Below are 19037 nucleotides of genomic sequence, written 5' to 3' on the forward strand. Positions count from 1 at the left end.
ATCTAAACCCTTAATGTTTTTGAGATCAGGAAGACTCCTTTTAACTGGACAGCTTTATTCTCTCAGTCTTTGCGTTTCCTTCAACTTCACTGGGTTTAAAAAAAAATTGTCGAGCATTTGATATGATTTGATTGCAGAGCCCTGGCATGTCCCACTCTCCCATCTTTATCTAGTATGTTTTTCAAAATGTCTGGAAGAGTGTGTAGAATCTCCTGCATTTCTTCTAGAAGGGGTTATAGGGTTAGTGACCACCGGCATGGTGAGTAGGAAGGTCCCTGTGGAAGCCCTAGGAATTAAAAGCCATGGTTACTGGGCGCTGTTGTTGAAGTGTGAGTAATTGTGTCCAAGTCTGCAAAAGCCACTCCTCACATTTGCCATCCAGATTAACTGCATGTAGCCCATCTGGTGCTAGAGAAGACGGTCTCTTGTTTTCCAGTTCTAATTTCCTTAAATTTCATTCATTTGGTTGTTTCTTTCTTTCATATTTTTATGCATATATTAAGCATTTACTATGTGGTAAGTGCTGCTAGGGACTGGAGTCACCAGGATACATAAGACTCTGAGAATCTTTGAGAATTGGGGAGGAGGCAGAGGCATGCGTAATTATACACATGGGGGTTTTGTGCTTTAAAAATGCTGTGGGAGCGCAGAAGAAAGTCACCTGAAACTGCTGATTTCAGTGGGTGGGGAGGAGGATTGGAGAATTAAGGAAGGCTTCTTGGACAGGTTGGGTTCTGAGGACTGAAGAGTGTGCAGGGCTGTACAAGCAGAAGGAATAGTGAAACAAAAGCATAAAGACCGAAATCATATGAGCAGCTTAGATGGTACAGGGTGCATGGGGATGAGACTTAAAAAGTTAGGCTGGATCAAAGTTTGGCAGAAATTGATGGGTTTCTTCCTGTAGGCAATGTGGACCCACTGAAGAGTTTTAAGCTTAGGCTATTATCACATCTATTTTATTATTACATCATATATGACTCTTATGAGGAAATATATTTATTTAGCTACTGTTGTCAGGTATCCTCTATGTGTTTTACATATGTTGTTGCGTTTTAAATCTTTACAACTTTATGAGGTGTGAGCAGCATTATTCCCCTTGTACTAGAGAGGAAACTGAGGCGAAGTAAGTTGGCCAGGTCACGTCAGGAGTAGGGAGGCTGGGACTTGAACCTGAGTTTGTCTGACTTGAATTTTCTGTACTTTCCTGCCCCAACTTTTCTGGTGAGCCCGTAATGAGCATTTGATGCTTATTTTATGAGTTGTACCTTTTCCATCAGGCCATGTGGACTATTAAGTAAACATTGCAAAAAGGCAGGGGTGGGAATGGAGGTGGGGAAGGGGAGAGAACGGAGGCTGGATTCCAGAGCTGCAGGGTGGCCCCGGCCGTCTGCCAACAGTGAGACACGCTTCCACTGTAAAGACGCAGTACGTCCTCGCCTGGGCCCAGTGGCTGCTCTGATCGGCTGCTGGTGTTTAGCAGGACCGCCTCTGCCCTCTCCAGGCATGGCCTGCTTGGTAGTGCGCTCAGCTGGCCAGAGCCTTGGGGTTCCAAGCTAGGGAGGAGTTGTCAGCCACTATCGCCAGAGGCTGGTGCCACTCGCAGGCCGCCATTTCACCTGGAATGCTGCAGGTTGCTGGCAGGCTGCTACAGCACCCTCAGGCACACTGATGTGCAGGTCGGATTACATCCGCCCCAGAGCCTTACTTGACAGTGGATCCAGCTCTGCTACTCTAGCAAGACCTGGACTCAGAACTGGTCAAACCTAGGATGGAAGGCTTGGCTTCTGAAGGCTGCAACAGGAGGCAGAGAGTATTTTCAAGAATCTCACTCCTCTCTTCCCTCCTCTCGGGAGATGACAGGGCTCCTCCCACCCGCTGTGGACTTTCTTTTTGGGGTTTGCTTGGCCTCTGGGTGCATGTGTGTGGTGTTTGTGGGGCACCACGGGCTGTGTGGTGCGAGCTGAGGTCACATCACGCCAGACGCCGTCACAAAGAAAGGTTCTGTGCGGCTGGGCCGGGCCCTGGGCTCCGTGGCTGGGGTGTAGAAGCAGATACTCTGTTCTGGTGGAGACTCTGAAACAAATGCTTTCCTCGGGCTCAGGACCCGTCATTCAACGTGATGAAAGTGCCTTTCTGTGGACGGCTTCTGCAGAGGCGGAGGGCGGGTGTCACGCGGCTCCGCGGTGCCGAGCACAGGCCTGCTCTCTCGTCCTTCTGTCCTTGGTGGGCTCTCGGGCATCCTCCCTCTCCCGGCATCTCAGCGGTCCAGCCCCAGATGCACTTTTGTGCAGTGCTTCCCCTCCCGGCCTCTCTTCTCCAATCTAATCAAATGTAGACCTATCAGACAGATCCCCACTCTCCTACTCCAAACCCTGGAGTTTGGAAGAAAAGTAGAGAACACTGGGTTCAAAGAGGTTTTTTTTTTTTAAATTACCTTCTGATTCAGAATCGAGTTGATAGAGGGCGACATTAGCTGTGCTCAACCTTGAACACCGGAGGTAAGTTCTCCATCAACAAATTAATTGTAACATGATTGTGAACACTCTAAAGGCCAAGTGGAGTTTGTTCTAATGGGCTTTTATGGGTCTTCACTTTCTTGGGGAAAAAAAAACCCAATGTAATTGCCTGCAGTGTTGAAATAGCAGCAACAAACAGGGGTTCTCCAAGTAGAGTCTTACGCGCCCGACGGCCCCCACACGCAGACTGGTGATGCTGTCCATGAGCTCTTGTTCTCATGTATGTGCCCCAGTCCTTAACCCTCGGGAGTGTGGTGAGTGGTGACTAACCAGGAGTTAGGATTGTGCATTCTCTTAGTGAGGGTGCATTTAGAGAGGTGGACTGAGCCTGGGGGCATCTACGGTGCCGAATTCAGATGCCCTGGCCCCATGGCTTCCTGGCAGAGAAGCATGTGCTGGGTTCTCTCCTGTCAGCAGCGCTGGGCTCTGAGCTGAGGTTTCTTCAGGGTGGGGTGGGTTGCTCAGAGCCGCCCCTGTGTGCAGGCAGACTTGTAGGGTGGCCGACGGCTGTGATGAGCAGGAGGAGCTGGACCCTTGGCCTTGGCTTCCTTGCTCCTGTTCTAACCCCTGAGCTAATGGGTCCCAGTGAGCCTCCTCTACAGGGGCTTAAGATAAGGAAGCTCTTACAGTGTTGGGGGGAGATGTTTAATTTCTAATAAATAAAAGCTTTAGCACTGTGATTGTGGCTGGCATTCCAACCGTCTGGAGTTGTTTGTGCAATGAATGTAGAATGTTAAAACAGCAACCAAAGGGTGGGGACCTCTCTCTTTGGGTCCCTGAAAACATGTCTCTTTTGTGGTTGTGTAGACTCTTCCCACTCGGGCCACTGTTTTCAGGCCTGAGGAATCTTCTCTGAGCAAGTTGACATTTTCATGAAGACTGAAGCTTGAACCTCCAACCCTTACACTGTAGTCTTCAAGTCTTTGCTTCCTCTGTTACCAGGGAAACCATTACCAGAAGTCGGATATGTGTGAACATTCTCTCTCTTTCTCAATATATATAGCTTGACGCAAACTCATGAGGGCTGCTAGGATTTAAAAAAAAATCCTACCACTTTTCTTTTCTTAGCTTCCTGAAGGAAAATCCCGCTTTCTTTTCTGATCCCAATTCACACTCCAAACCTCAGATCAGTAAAATGTATATTAAAAATGTTTTTAGAAGACCGAACAAAACAACAAAAACTAACTGGCATCATAAAATTCAGAGAGACCAGAAAAATAAAAAAAAAACCATATGTATGGCTGGGACACTATGCTGTGTACCAGAAGTGAACACATTGTAACTGACTATATTCAATTAAAAAAAAAAAGCAATAAACCAACCTAATCAGAGCCTGAAATAGATGGAACTGATCGCCTGGCTTGATTTTTATTTTTGTACCTGTCCCTGAAGAGGACACCTCTGTGTGGGGCTCTTCTCCCCGCCCCTCCGTGCTTTCAGGAATGAAGCCTTCCTCCCTTTATGTAAAGATTTGGAGTCAAGGATATTAATTATGCATCATTCCTCTTTCGGTGATGTTTAAGTGGATGGCGGAAGATTGAGCCCTAAATATATTTTAATCACCTCTGCCGCTTTGAAAGAATTCCCACAGATAATTTTACTTTTTCTGTAGCATCCTCTGCCCCGCCTCGTCCCTGCGTGAGAAGGAAGCAGTCTGCAGTGACGGGGTTGGCACAGTGCGCTCACTGTATAATTAGAAGGAATTCCGATGCTCGTGGGCCGGGGTCACTTGCTGGCACGGTCACTGCAAAAACAGAGGCATTAAGTTTGAGGCAGGGCCCCAGGTTTCCGGGCAGACTGGATTGTCACAATGTGTCTCAGTTTACAGACTGGGGCCCCGTCCGCTGCCCAGCTCTGGACTCGTGCTGTTCTGAAGGGGCTCCGGTGTGGGCTTCCTTCTCAGGAGACCTCCCCAAGGAGCCCGCCTGGGCCAGGGTTTAAACTGACCCGAATTAGATCTTCAGGAGAGAAATTCTGTTCTACACCTCACTCCAGAGACTCAGGGCATGATAATTTTTTTTTCTTTTTTCTTTCTCAACTGATCTCAAGAGATCACCGTAGAGATGAAAACTCAGGTATCTTTCTACTAAAAAGAAAATGCACTGCCCGGTACCCGTCTCAGTGTTGATGTTACTGGGAGAAGCTGTGTCTGCCTCCTCCTTTAACAGTCCTGGAGGCCGGGGAGTCCATTTCTGTTTGTTTGTGGAGCAGTGGAGGCTGTCGTTTCTGCTTTTATCTCACGATTCTACTTAGAATGCAAATGGAGTGGAAATAGATCTTTTGTGTGAAAAATGAGATGGGCCATTTGGAAAATGTAATTTTAAAACAGGCAATTGGCACTGGCATGCAGTCAGAGTAATGAGTTAATTTTAATTTTTGTTTATTGCTTTCAGATGTCCTTGAAGGTTATAATGGGACGATTTTTGCGTATGGACAGACCTCGTCAGGAAAAACACACACCATGGAGGTAAGATTGCAGTGTGCTGTGATGTTGGTCTCTGAGATGACTGAACAGATCTGTGCTTCCAGCAAAATCTGAGGCATCTGTGGCTTTTTGATTGGATAATAAAGATTGTTAAGGGGATGGTTATGTTTGTGTCACAATTCACTGTGTCTTTGAGGCGTTTTAAAAATAGTAGTGAATGTGGGGTGAAGGTATAGCTCAGTGGTAAAGTGCGTGCTTAGCATACATGACATCCTGGGTTCAATCCCCAGTACCTCCATTAAAAATAAATCAACAAATAAACAAATAAGTAAAACTAATTACCTCCTCCCCCAGCAAAAAATAAAAATTAAAAAATTAAAAAAATAGTAGTGAATGATAAAATTTCAGGAGTTCAGTATTTAAAAAAATCCTTTGTTGGTAGTTTTGTCAAAATAATCATCATAAATTCTATTTAAAATAATCATCAATCAGCTGAACAGTGGTGTGAGTAGCCTTATGGACTGTAGCCTCCATCTTACTGAGGAAGTCTGTTGTGGAAGTCATTTACTCTCGGAAGAGCCTCTGGGGAGGTGAGTCTCTTCTGAACAAACAAAAAATGGTAGGTCAGAAATTGAAGGAAGTTGGCTTGTGAACCAAATTCAGCCCACAGACATCTTTTTCTTTGACCTGCACAGTATTTGTTTGTTTGTTTTAAAGTTACAATGTTTAAAATGGGATGATTTCAAACAATGCTAAGTTTCCCACTTTGTTTGAAAATTCTGAAGATCTGACAACTCCGGGTGAAATTTCACTGTAATATAAAATGTTGGCTTCACCAGAGCAGGGGGCTCCATTGTCTTGTTCACTGCTTTATTCACATAGCTAGTGTGTGGGACAGTGGCTGTCATCTTGGAGGGCTTTGATAAAATATTTGTGAAATGAGAGCCTCGCGGTGGCCCTGGCTGACCCATGTGTGTGGGGCTGGGCTCTCCAGTGTCTTCTAGTTCACTCCACGCACATCATAAGTGAATGTTCAGCATCCTTCCTTGGAAACTTACATACCTGTGCACCTGAGGGTGTGACCCCAGCACAAATTGTCGGCAGCGGAGCTCTGTGGCTCCAGGCTGTCTTCCAGACAAGGCATGCCTGCAGACAAAATTGGCCCCCTTTTCCTTTTTTGCCATGGATTCGACTCCTAAATTGCCTTTGGGGCTGGATAATTCTTCTAAAAGCTGGGCTCACCTGAGAGGTGAGGAGAGGTGAAGAGTGGTTATTACAAGAAACTACACAGAGGAAGTTTGGGGAATTCAGCTTCCAAGCAGCAGGGTAAGATGAACCCTTAATCCTTCAAGCTGAGGTTTCTCATTTACAATCCCCTCTTGGGAATGCTACTGAGACGGCTGCTGCAGAATCGGTTTAGCTTATGAATCATTCCTATTGAAGAAGAGATTTCAAAGGCACGAGGCTGAAATCCGCAGGGCTCTGGTGTTCTGTTCACACTGATTTCAAGTGCGGGGTACCTCTCTGTGGGATCTCATTCCTGTTGTGTTGACTCGCTTTCACCATTTTGCTGGAGACAGAGTGGCTGAGAGCGTGCACGGATTAAAGGAAGCACGAGGTTCATTTGCCACCTCTTCTAGATGGGGCAGGACTGTTCCCGGACACCTGAGCCTCTCGCGCTCTCTTTTCTGCTTCTCACATCCTACTGCAGTGCTCGTTGGAAGCGCGGGCACCAGTGTCCTCATGCTCCTGCTCAGCCCCTCACCTGCCTCTCCCCCTGGGCCCCAGACCCTCAACCTTTTGCTGCAGGAAAATGGCGCATGAGATGATGGTCATGCCCCAGGTCTCGGATGCGTTCCTAGGACATGCTCCCCCAGGTGAGGGTCCTTGGCTTCGTGCAGGAAAGAATTCAAGAGAGAGCTAAAGTAGAGTGAAAGCAGACTTATTCAGGGAGATACACACTCCATAGACAGAGTGCGAGCCGTCTCAGAAGGCAAAAGAGACCTCAGGAGCTGGGCTCATGTTGGAAAGTAAGAGTGGCCCTGGGGTGCAGGGGTGGCTAGTTTTTAGGGGCTGGGTAATCGTGTATAACAGGTGGGAGGATTATTCCAACTGTTTTGGGGAAGGAGTGGGGATTTCCAGGAGTTGGGCCACCACTCACTTTTTGGCCTTTTATGGCAGGCCTTGGAACTGTCATGGCACCTGTGGGTGTGTCATGTAGCAGCTAATGTGTATTGAAGTTCAAGGTCTACTGGAAGTCGAATCTTCTGCCATCTTGGACCTAGTAGGTTCTAACCAGTTTGTGTCCTGTCCTGCCTTTTTCAATGGCTGTGTCATTCTTTTCATGGTTGTACCCTGCCCGCCTTCCTCCCTGTCTCACTTTTAGGTGCTAAAAAGTCTCCAGTGATACATTTCCTAAGTTCCATCTGCTCCGGTAGCCATGGACAAAGACTCCTTCTTAGATCATAAGGCATCAGGGAGAAACAGAGGGAGAGAGCGAGAGAGGAAAATTGAGAGATGCTTCAAATGAGGGAATTGTTTTCTAGTTTTTTGGAAAATTACCAAACAATGTACAATACAAAAAATTGGAATATTTAAAATCCCCCCAAATCTTACAGACTGCTTACAAGAGCGATCTTTTAAGCTTTGGGATTAATTCATCTTTGGGAAATAGAAGGCATTTGCTAAATGTCAGAAATTTAAATTGTAAACCATCATAGGAGAAACCTGTCCCCAGAGTAAAGTCTTTTGTGTTGATTGTGTGTGGCAGGGATAGATGGGTGTGAAGAGATGGCAGAGAGGCATGCCAGCTCTCAAACTAAAATTGAAGACATCTTATTAAACGAGAGGATCTTGAACCCTCCGTGACTCACCGGGTAAACCCCACGACGCCTGGAGCAGTGCTGGGGCTGCAGAGGGACTCATGGGGACCTAACGAGATCAAATTCTGTGCAGGCCACTCTCGCAGTTGCCTACATTCTGTCACCTTTCCTGTCAGTTTTAGAAGGTTGATAGCAATGAGGTACTCTTCTTTATTGGGACTTGGGAAGAGAACACGCTCACGCCCACGGGAGGGAGGAGTGGGGTGGATGTGAGTCCTTTCTCAGCACTTTCTCACCACCCCCTGTGCACACTTCATCTGGTCTTTCTGCACGGTGGTTGGGGAAAATGTAGGGGAGATTTTCAGAGGAAAACCCAGGAGAGGAAGAGCCCCAAGCTCAAGTCTAGAGACTGTAGGAGACAAGGATATCTAGGACCCTGGGCTGCAATTACATTAAAAACCAACCAACCAACCAACCAACCAACCAACCAAAAAAACCCCCACAGGGCTCTCGTCATCTGAAAGAGGGATTTTGTGTATTCAGCATTACACATTGTGATCTTTTAAAGGCTTTTTGGAAGGGGATGTTAACTCCCTGAATGGACAGAGCTGTCACATTTCAAAGCTGTTTTTCATTTTAATCCCCCTCATTTTGGGTCTGACATCCAGTGGTGATTCCATTACCTTCCATTGAGGGGAACAAACAGATAAGCCTACAGAAAATTGGAAAGATTAGCTTCTGAAGATGGCGCATTTAGGGCAGATTTTCAGTGCAGACAGAAATCCTTGGCAGTGTTGGTGCTAAGCTCGGTAGGACCCTTTGTGCGCTGAGCCGGGCTTGTGTGATCGGCGCTCGGGGGCAGGTTGGCAGAGGCTGCTCAGTGCGTGATGCTGGGAGGGGCTGCTCTCGGCCCCGGGCCTCACTTTGGGGTCCCTTTCTGCACGCTGATTTAGGTGGATGGAGACACACCGCTTTTCCTTCTGCCAAGAGGGACACCTGGAGGCCTTGGAACGGTGCAGGCTGCCCTGCCGCCCCGGGGCAGCCAAGTGGTTTTTAATGAGCCTGTCTGAGTGCACTGGTGCTTTTGCGCTGCCGGCCCCCTGCTCTCCCATCGTAAGTGTTTCAGGAAACTGTCCTTCTTGGGATGCTGAGGAGGGCCACTGGGGCCAGAACAAAGGGAGTCTTGTTCCGTGGCCAATGGCCTGGGTCTGGTTTCTGCTTTCACACGTGCTCCGAGAAGGCTACTCCAGCAGTGGGGAAAGTTTTTGAAGAGGATTATACAGGATGCAAGTACTAAAATGTCTCTTCTTCCTGCTTTCTGGGAGAAACAAGACAATGGAGCAGTACCTTCCTTTGCTACTCAAGTGCCTCTCTGACCCTCCAGCCAACTCAGCTTGCCTCTGCTTTCTAAATGGGCAGTGCTGGTTCTCAGTTCCTACCTTCGTTGTATTTATTTCCCCCATCTCATCTCCTCTGCCGACGTCCTCTTTGTCCTCAGTCTTGCTCAGCCCTCAGGTTTGGTGTCTCTCAAGGGAGCTACCCCAGGTCACCCCAGCAGGACGGGACTTTCTGTTCTCTGAGGTCCTGTGGCTCTTTGCTTCTTTACCACCTTTTCTCGTCTGAGGTGACTGTTCATTGAGTGTGTTTCATCTGCAAAGCAAACAGCAGAGAAGCAGTGAAGACCTCTGTGGAACAGTGCTATCTTGTACACACACCGCATACCTCCGCATATGCTTGTACCACACACATCAGCACCCCTCACACCTACACAACCCACACACCTACACACTGCAAATACCACAGATACTACAAATATACACACCCCACCACACCCATATACATCCACACCACACACAGTACATATATCAGCACCACAGACACCCCCACATGACACACCTCCACACCACATACATCACACTCACCCACATCATATATGTGAACACACACAAATCAACCAACATCACACACACACACACCTCACACCATGTACATTAACACCACACTCACCACACACATCTACACCCCACAGCACACACAAAGATTGTCTTGACAGCCTCAGCTTACTGAGCACACAGGCCCCGCCACTCTTGGGCTTATGAGCTGGAATGAGCATCCCAGCCTCTAAGCCTGTGGAGGTTTGGGTGCCGCTGTCTCAGTGGGGACGGGGGTATTATTGTCCCTCCTCCACGTGAACGTGTGCTCCTTCTCATCTGAGTTTTGGGTAGGGTCTTCAAGGAAGCAAAATGGGGAGTGTCCAGACTCATCTGGGTCCTGCCTTGGTTCTTACTCTGACAAAGGCAAACAAAGGACGTCAGCACTTGCATGAGCCAGGAATCAATTGGAAGATGAATCTGTTGAAAGGGGAAGCATCTAGGGAAACAGATCTGAGTCAGTTATAAACGATTTTTGGATTATCAATCATTCTTTGGCTGTGGGCCACTGAGGAGAAGCTAAAGGATTATGATGAATTATTAAAGAGCTCTGGGCGTGCAGGGGAGGGGGATACACTATTTGGACTGAGGCAAGTTGGCCCCATGGTGTCGCAGTATTTGACAAGACAGAGATCTGTAGTTTTCAGGGTAAGTACCTTTTCTGCCAGCAATTTCCACTGTCCAGAGCATATGGGGCCCAGTATTTGATTTGTTATATGTTTGTAATGGCCTCAGAGAAGTGACGTCTCAGTCATTTGGTTTTGTTTTCATAAGATATAGATATTAATGGCCTGGGGTAGAAATGCATTTTCAGACTCTTCGGGTCAAGTAACCTCAACAACTGCTTAGCGAGAATGTGTTACGAGCTGAATAATACAATGCAAACATGTATTGTCGCTGAGCACAATAAATTATCCATGCTGTTTAATTTGAAGCGTACAGTAATCCTATGCAGTAGGCACCGTGCCAAGTATCATAAGCAGTGGGAGGGAGCACAGAGGCATTGGCCACCCCGCCTGCCGGGAGTGCACAGTTAGGCTGAGAACCAACGTAAACACATCACGTGATTTAGGATTCTTAGCAGAGGAGGCATTCCAGGAGCGTGCCCGCTTTCCCAGGGCTCCACCAGAGAGCTTTGCCAGAGGCCGGATGTGTCTGAATTCAGCTTTCCTCTTCTTTGAACAGGGTGGAGGGTCAGGAATCAGGTGTGAAGGAGCCAGAACGTAAAGTGCAGTGTGGCCTGTAGTTAGTGCCGGGGCTCACGTGACTTCTTGCTTTTGGTACCTCTGATGTGGACTTAAAAGTCAACCTGCCAGAGATGCACTAAGTAGTGACCCTCTGATAGAAAAAGAGAATGTGATTGAGGAAAACAAAGCAGATCTTCCAGGTACCAGGATATTTGAGTCAACATTGTAAATGCTGTGGGGCTTCCCCGTTAGACTAAAGAGCAGACTGGCTTTTGTGTTTTCTTCTTTATTTTTTTTTGTTTGTTTTGTTTTGTTTTTTGGTGGGGGAAGTAATTAGGTTTATTTATTCTTGGAGGAGGTACTGGGGATTGGACCCAGGACCTCATGCATGCTAACCATCCGCTCTACCACTTGAGCTATACCCTCCCCCTGCTTTTGTGTTTTCTTTTAGTTCCATCCCTTCCCACAGTTTTACAACTTCTGAAAAGCATGAGTGACTCTCTGGGAATGCAGTTGCTGGCGATCACTGCAGACGTGCAGACTGTGTGTGCACTGATGGGCTGTTTAACATATAACAGAACTTAAGTGTCCCTTTGCACGTGGGGTAGAGAAGGCTCTCTGGGAGTTTTGCACTGAGGTCCTTGCTAAGCCTGTGCCTTATATCCTTCTAGAACTCTTCTTTAGGAATTGCTTTCAGGTCCTATGGTGCATGTTTTTGAAAGTCTTCTGAGGCGGCCAATTCTGAAATATTCATCTGTCCATCCTCACCTTAGGTAAAATGAATAGAAGTGGAAAAAGGGGGAAAACATAATAAGAGAATATTTTATAAGCCGATTTACATGTTAGAAACAGCCCAAAATTATTTGGAACAATTCAGGCTGGAAATTACAGGTTTTAAAAAGAAATTGATAGAATGGATTTTCTTGATTGGTTTGTAAAGTGCTTCTGAAGATATTTCCGGAATCAGGTTCTTAGAAATTTCTGAGCAGTGATGACTTGAATGAAACGACGTCTATCAGCTCTCAAGGTGATTTCATTAAAGCAGATTAACTTGGATTTGTAGGTTCTGGTCAGTTTGTAAAAATTCCAAAACAAAGCCCACATTGAGTATGTTACAGTGACACATGTAACCTCATTCCTTCTGCTCTCCTTCCAAGCCTCCTTCCTCCCCACACACTCATCCACGTGCACGCTGGTCTGCTGCCCCGGGTGGCCGCAGGAGGGGTATGGTTAGACCTCAGGACCCCACTGTACATGCTCTCCCCTGCTGGGCTGAGTTGTCCTGCTAACTGTTGGTCTGTCAGCGTGTCACAGGGATCGTCAGGGAGCAGGCAGTGCTGTTTCAAAGCCCCAGGTCTGGTCCCTTCTCTCTCTCCCTCGCTGCCCAGCACCCTTTAGCTGCCCGTGTTTGTGTCTTTCACTCACTAGGGGAAGCTCCACGACCCGCAGCTCATGGGCATCATCCCAAGGATTGCGCATGACATCTTTGACCATATCTACTCCATGGACGAAAACCTGGAGTTTCACATCAAGGTATGTGCTATCGATTGGGTCCCAAGAGAAGCAGCTGAGCCCCAAGTTGTGTTTCTTTGCTTTCCTCTTTTTACGTACACATAGAAGATGATTTTACCCATTTTAAAGGCCATTCCTGTGGTAAGCAGAGCCATCCTTATTTCATGACTCAGGCTGATGCTGAGGAGATATTGAGATAAAGTAAAAACCCTTCTTAGGTTGGCATCTTCTTGACAATTGCCTTAGTCCTACCCTTTACCCCGTGGATCTCTGCAGATATGACAGGCATGTGTCCATGATCAAGTGAGGACAACATTTCCCAAAGTGTGTTCCATGGAACACAGCCCCTCGTATTACCCCTAGGTGGGCTACCACAGAAAAGGCTTATGTGGCCAGAGAAGCTGGGAAAATGCTTTGTTGAACAATGTTAAATTTAGCACAAGCTGAGAGACTCTGCGGTGTAATGCAGTTCTGAAAAGGGGCATGTAGTATATATTACGTTTCCCAGCGTACTTGACTGTGGGTATATCCCCCCCACCCCCCTCTCCACCGTGGAGTCTGACAGACTAGTTTTGAAAAGCATGCTCTGAACAGTATTGGGAAAGAGAATTCTTCTCCTCCTTGTTTTTTGTTTGTTTGTTTATAAAAAAACCAGAACCTATGTTCTGGCTTAAATTTGAATCAAAAGAGAAATTTATCTTAACCGTGGCTGTTAATTCATAACATTTGGTAGCAGGGGGATATTCATCAGCACTCCTTTGTTTGTCAGTGACTGAAGGCCACTTGTGTAAGCAGATAGAGGAAGTTGTTAAAAGATCCAGAATCTGACAGTAGGCATCGGGGCGGGGGGTTGTGGAGAAACAAGAAATCCAAGCCCTGCTTTTCCTATTTTTTTCCTTTTTAACTTAAAAAAAAATTGAGATATAGTTCACATACGATAAAATTCACCTTTTTGAAGTATTTAATTTGATGGTTTTTAATATACTTTCAAAATCGTACACCATGATCACTATTTAATTCCAGAACATTTTCATTACCACCCCCAAAGAAACCACCCCGTTACAGTCCCTACGGTTTTGCCCTCTTGCTTTATTTCTTCTCTTGTTCCAGACCATCTTGCAATACGGCAGCTCCTGCTCCACATTCCCTTGTTTCTAATTACAAATCCCCCTAGGAAGGGGCCCATTGGCCCCGCCTCCAGTAGGCAACCCCTCAGCTCCAATTAGCTGTGTCCAGAATGCATGTTGCTGGTGGAGCCTCCACCACAGAGACTGAGGATGGGGTTGATAAGGGTGGAGGGTGGGGAGAAAGGGGCAGCTCTAAGAAGACTTGGAGCTGAGCAGGTCAACCAAAAGGCTGATCATCCCTGAAGGCTGCGACCCAAGTGTCCAGGCCCATCATTTTGGAGATGAGGAAACTGAAGTTCAAAGATAGAGAGCCAGATGGCCCGAGTGACATAACAAGTCGTTGGCAGAGTTGAGATTTGACTCTTGATGTGACCAACCCCACATGCAGTACCTGTTCCATTGTATTAAATTTACATCTTTACTTATTTCTGCTGTGTACCCTCCCCAAATTATATAAAAACAAGGCAACGGCTGTTTGCCCAATTAGAAAGTACATCTGGCAAATCTTTTTCCTGCCAGCTCCCTTTGTTAGCTAAAACCAGCTTCTCATCCTCGCCAGAGTTCTTTCTATCTGAGGATACAGAAGCTTGTTGCTTTGATGGGATCAAGATTTAGGAGCTTAGTGCATCTTTAAGGCTGTTTGCATTTAAATACCTTAAACCACTGTAGGGTTCTTATGGGATAATCCTGGAGTAAGATGTTAAACCAATTATTGCCCTCCAAATAGGGTCTCGTATTAGAATCTTATTAAGATAAAGACAGCCCTGGCATGAAGGGGGAGGAGAGAAGGAACAACACTCATGTCTAGGGCTGAATTTTGCAGTCCACGTCCCTGTCCTGCATTTGTAGTTATGCTCTCTTGTTTTATAAATAATAATCCTAAGTGGGCAGGTTATCTATTGACTACTTCATATTTTGAACTGAGTAGTGACAGGTTACATCAAGAAAAAGAGGCTTGATTAAGGCAATATTGAAAATCTTTTCCTTAAAGTGAGTCCCACAGAGGATTTAAACGTTATTTTCGAACATGCTTTTCCTTGTGCCAAACAATGCTTATTTGTTTTTCTTCTATCTGGTCTTACAGAGTATTGGAGGTAACAAAAATAACAAAATTAAAAGCAGCCACTATCTACTATGGTAAAAGGAAGTTACTAAGTCAGAATTCTTTTTCTGTATTAAATGTGAATAGGATTCTAATCGCCAAATTTGCTAATACCTAGTTCACAACTGCGTGTCAGATGCGTTTAATTTTCCCTGTAACCCATGGAGATAAGGACACGTTTAAGATCTCAAAGATAACAGAAAAGTCTTAATGAAAATCAGACAGTTCTGAAGTACACAGAATGGGTTGGAATCAGGGTTGAGTTGGCTGCAGCAGAGCTGGGTTAGAGATTCTTAGGTTAGAGGCCAAACAGACCCTAAGATTTTGGCCACAGGGAGAGGTTTCCAGAGTGGTGGGTCTTTCGAAGGTCAGGTAGGTGTGTCTACAACAGAGAGGCTCAGCGTCAGGGCAGTTTGACTGAAGTTCTAGAGGCGGAGGTTGTTAGGGAGAGGACGCTCAGCTACAGAGTCCAGGGTTTGAAGCTGGGACCCCAGATCTCAGAGAAACAAGGGAGTCAGGAGGTTCCAGGCAGAGACAAGACAAATGATACTGAACCAGGGCTGAGCTGGGTTGGGACTGGTGCTGAGTTAGTGATGCTCCCCTTTTGCTTACCTAGAGGTGGGGCTGGTCCAGAGCTGGGATGTGGGGATGAGATTTCACCTTAGAGTTACATCCCAACTTTACTTTTTACAACTTTTTAAATACCTTTTTTGTCCAATGCTCTGTTTAGATTTTTAAAACCCCTTTAACATGAGGGAGAGAAAAGGTGGTCAGCAGAAAGCAGATGTAGACAGAGTTCAGAATCCTAGCGGGGATTTTTGACATCATCAAGTCTAGCGGCTTCCTCTGACAGCAATGTTGAGGCCGAGGGCCTTGGTTACTTGCGAATTAAATCTGCAAGGTCACAGATCTAGTTAAAGTTGTTCTCAGATGTCAGCCTGAGATTAAGATAAAAATCACCTGGGGAGTTTAGAAACCGATTCCTAGCTCCTTTTCTTGGAGATTCTGATTCAGGACGATTGCAGTGGAGTTCACAATGTAAACAAACGCTGTGGGAGATGCTGATAAAGGCAGTGCTGGGACTGAGGTGTGAGAATAATTAATTGGAAGGCTTTCTTTCCTTCCCATGGTCTAACTGTCTTCTATTAAATTACATTTTATTCAAATCCTTCCTGGACTCCCCCAAACTTACCTGTCTTACCAGCTGTCTCCCCGGTACTGCTCTGTAGTTCCAAGCAAACTGGCCTCACCCCCTCCCCTCTTTCTTCATGTGGATCTTTGGGACCTGCTCCCTGCCTGGCCTGATGGGGCTGTCAGTATCGTGCCTACTGAGACCTACTGGCTTTTGACAGTTACTTGCAAAGGACGTGTCCTATTCCAGCTGCTGTTGTACCTAGAAATTTGCTTGGTGCTCCTCTAAGGTGAAGAGGTAGGGTCCTCCTGTGAGGCTGTCTAACACAGGACGTAAATAACGCCTGGTGGAGCCGTAGAGGGCTGTGGAGGTGGAGAGTGGCCCCTGAGCAGGGACCCGTAGGGCAAGCTGACAAGCTTGAAGCAGAGGACTACGGGGCGCTGGCCGGAGCCCTGCCCTCTAGGGCTCTGAATCTTCCCTTGGTGGCCCCCTTCTTCCTCTTCATAGCGTGACAAAAAGCTTTTACAAGTTCTAATACTGATGTTTTTGAAATGCAGCGTGGCATTTCTGTTTCAAAATCAATTTGTTTTTAATCAGGTTTCCTATTTTGAGATCTACTTGGACAAAATCAGGGACTTACTGGATGGTGAGTAACCTGAATTCTTGTCCTTTATTTGTTCTATGACTAAAGTCCAGGGAGGTTGAAATGATGTACAGCACTTCTGCTTCAGGAGTTTATAGAGATGTTCCATTGCCTTCAGGCTCTCTGCTTATTCTTAGTCAAGGCTTAAACTTCAGTTATTGCAAAGAGATTCGCTTTGCCTATCTTCTGTAACAATTTCTATTTTTCCTCCAACATAAGGTCTTAACTTTTGTTTTCTTCTTTGCATGTCATCATTATCATCTCTGTAGTATCCAAGACAAACTTGGCTGTTCACGAAGATAAAAACAGAGTCCCGTATGTAAAGGTATGAGGAAAAATTGATCCATGATGCATTGATTTCTCTCCAATCTCTGTCATAATTATTGCATAAGATGCCCAATTACCAATAAAGTGCATGTAGATACTTAACCATGTTCCTAATATTTAACATTCATCTGGTTCAAAAATGAATGTTTAGTTTCTTCAGTCGAATCTGTGTAAAGCTGTCACAGATGTCTAATCACAGGAGCTAAGAACTGCAGAAGTGGACAGATGCCTATTACTCACATTTAAAGAGGCTTTGGTATCAAGCACAGTTGTTTATTCTTCGCAGCTAGGAGAAGCCCATCACAGCATTATGTCTAGAATTTCAGCATCTCATTAAAGCTGGTGGCTAGAATGAAAAGCAAGGCAAGATTTCATCCGTTTCTTTTTCTATCATTGGTTTTTCTCCTTTATTTTCTATCTCCACAGCTGTTGAGTATGAATATGTACTTAAAATCTGGCATTTCTTGTACGGTTTACTTCTGGGCTTCCTAGAGTTTGCTCAGACTTCTTTTTAATGTGAAATTCAAGCCCTGAGCGAGGAGGAAAAGTCGTTGGATCGACCTTGCAGCCTTTCTCTACTTGGGCATCTCTGGCAGAGAAACAAGGAGATGTTCAGCTGTTTCAAAGTCTTGTTGCTTTTCAGTTTTTCGGTGGCGAACCTGACCTGACTCTCTTGCAGGGGTGCACCGAGCGGTTCGTGTCAAGCCCCGAGGAAGTCATGGATGTGATAGATGAAGGCAAAGCAAACCGCCACGTGGCTGTAACAAGTAAGCATGGGCTGTGTCTCCTCCCCTCTAACTTAGGGCACAGACATCTGCCTACCAGCCAGGTCGGGTGGGGCTAATGTGTTCCAAGGGGAACAGTGCACCAAAAGGCGGTTGTAAAGCCGTGACCCACACCCCGACACGAGGGTGTGCGCAGTCCCAGTGTGCCTGCACAGGTCGTGGGACTTGGTGACTTCAGCTGTCCAGGGGACTCTTGGAACTGTTGGGTGACACTCACTGGGCCCTGGTAACAGCATAAGCCTGAACACTGAGGAAAGCAACCAACCAACCGACAAAAGGAGGAAAAGTAATCATCTAAGTTCATTTACTTTAACTATGTTATTGTTCAGGTTTAAAACAAATCCAAATCAACAGAGTCTGTATGCCAGTCATACACATGGAAAGAAACCATGTTAGATTTCTGCCCTCTGGGAAAAAGGGAAAGAAGTACATGGAGAAACTCAGAATGCAGAGGTGGGAACTTAACTGTAAACTTTTTGAGGCCTTGTTAACAACAAACACAGTCAGGTCAGCTGGCTTACCTTGTGGCTCGTTGCTCATCCCGTCTCGGAGAGGCAGGGCATGAGGTGGTATAGCAGCAGAGGTTCCGTGAAGTGATGGGGGCTGTCTGCCTTATTCAGAGGAATATGGACAAATGAGAGTGAGTTCAAATGAAGAGGACCTGAAAGAACTAAGGATTTCTAGCTCTGAAGAGAAAAAAATATCTGGGGATGACATGTGGTTGATGCAGTATTTCTTAACATATTCTCAATGTATTCAAGGTACTGACATTAAGAAACAGAGTTAGCTTGCTTTGTTTGATCTGAATGTGTAGATGCCCCAGGATTGTTGAAGCGACAGGGAGGCAGCTTTTGACCTACTGCAAGAAGAACTTGAATCCTTATAGCTGCCCCAAGTAAAGCCTGCTACCTAGAGAGGCAGTGAGTTGCCCGCATGGTGTAGAAGAGATTAGAGCATTTTTTGGTTGACTGGTTCTACGATACTTCGATCCAGAACTGTAATTCTCAACTGTTTCTCTACCCCAATGAACGTATCAGATGATAGTATACATGTGGCAAATTTCATAGGTGAGCGTAGACTTGTATGTAGCATAGGTTAATCTCTACTTCTTTCTCTTCTGCTCATACACGTACAGGAAAGATCGTAAGGCTGATATTCTCATAGTAATAGCGTCTCATTTGTAAAGAAGTTTTTCACTGTTCCTTAAGTGATTGTTAGTCGTGAATTATTCATGGACTATCTGACAGTCCATCTTGGCCCCCGGTTCAGAATTGTTGGTCCAGAGCACTATTTTTCTAATCATTCTAGTAAGGTGTTTTTTGGTTTTTTTTTTTGTTGTGGTAGAATATACATAATGTAAAATTGACTACTTTAACCACTTTTAAGTGTACAATTTAGTGGCAGTAAATACATTCACAATACTTGCAACCATCACCACTACCTACTTCCAGAATTTTTAATCATCCCAAATGGAAACTGAATAGTAGCTCCATTGAATAATAACCCTACATATTGCCTCCTCCAACCC

The 19037-nt window shown here is 45.8% G+C and overlaps 1 protein-coding gene across 1 annotated transcript in view; it reads left to right on the forward strand.

Moving 5' to 3' along the window:
- The window catches only part of KIF5C (kinesin family member 5C), a 147372-nt gene that overhangs the window by 51166 nt on the left and 77169 nt on the right, over nt 1-19037 (forward strand). The window contains exons 3-7 of the mRNA XM_006196147.4: nt 4910-4983; nt 12310-12414; nt 16352-16400; nt 16667-16722; nt 17404-17491. Coding sequence (XP_006196209.1) covers nt 4910-4983; nt 12310-12414; nt 16352-16400; nt 16667-16722; nt 17404-17491 — 372 coding nt within the window. The remainder of the gene's footprint in view (nt 1-4909; nt 4984-12309; nt 12415-16351; nt 16401-16666; nt 16723-17403; nt 17492-19037) is intronic.

Source organism: Vicugna pacos, chromosome 5 (genome assembly GCF_048564905.1).
Source record: "Vicugna pacos chromosome 5, VicPac4, whole genome shotgun sequence".
Lineage (NCBI taxonomy): Eukaryota > Metazoa > Chordata > Mammalia > Artiodactyla > Camelidae > Vicugna > Vicugna pacos.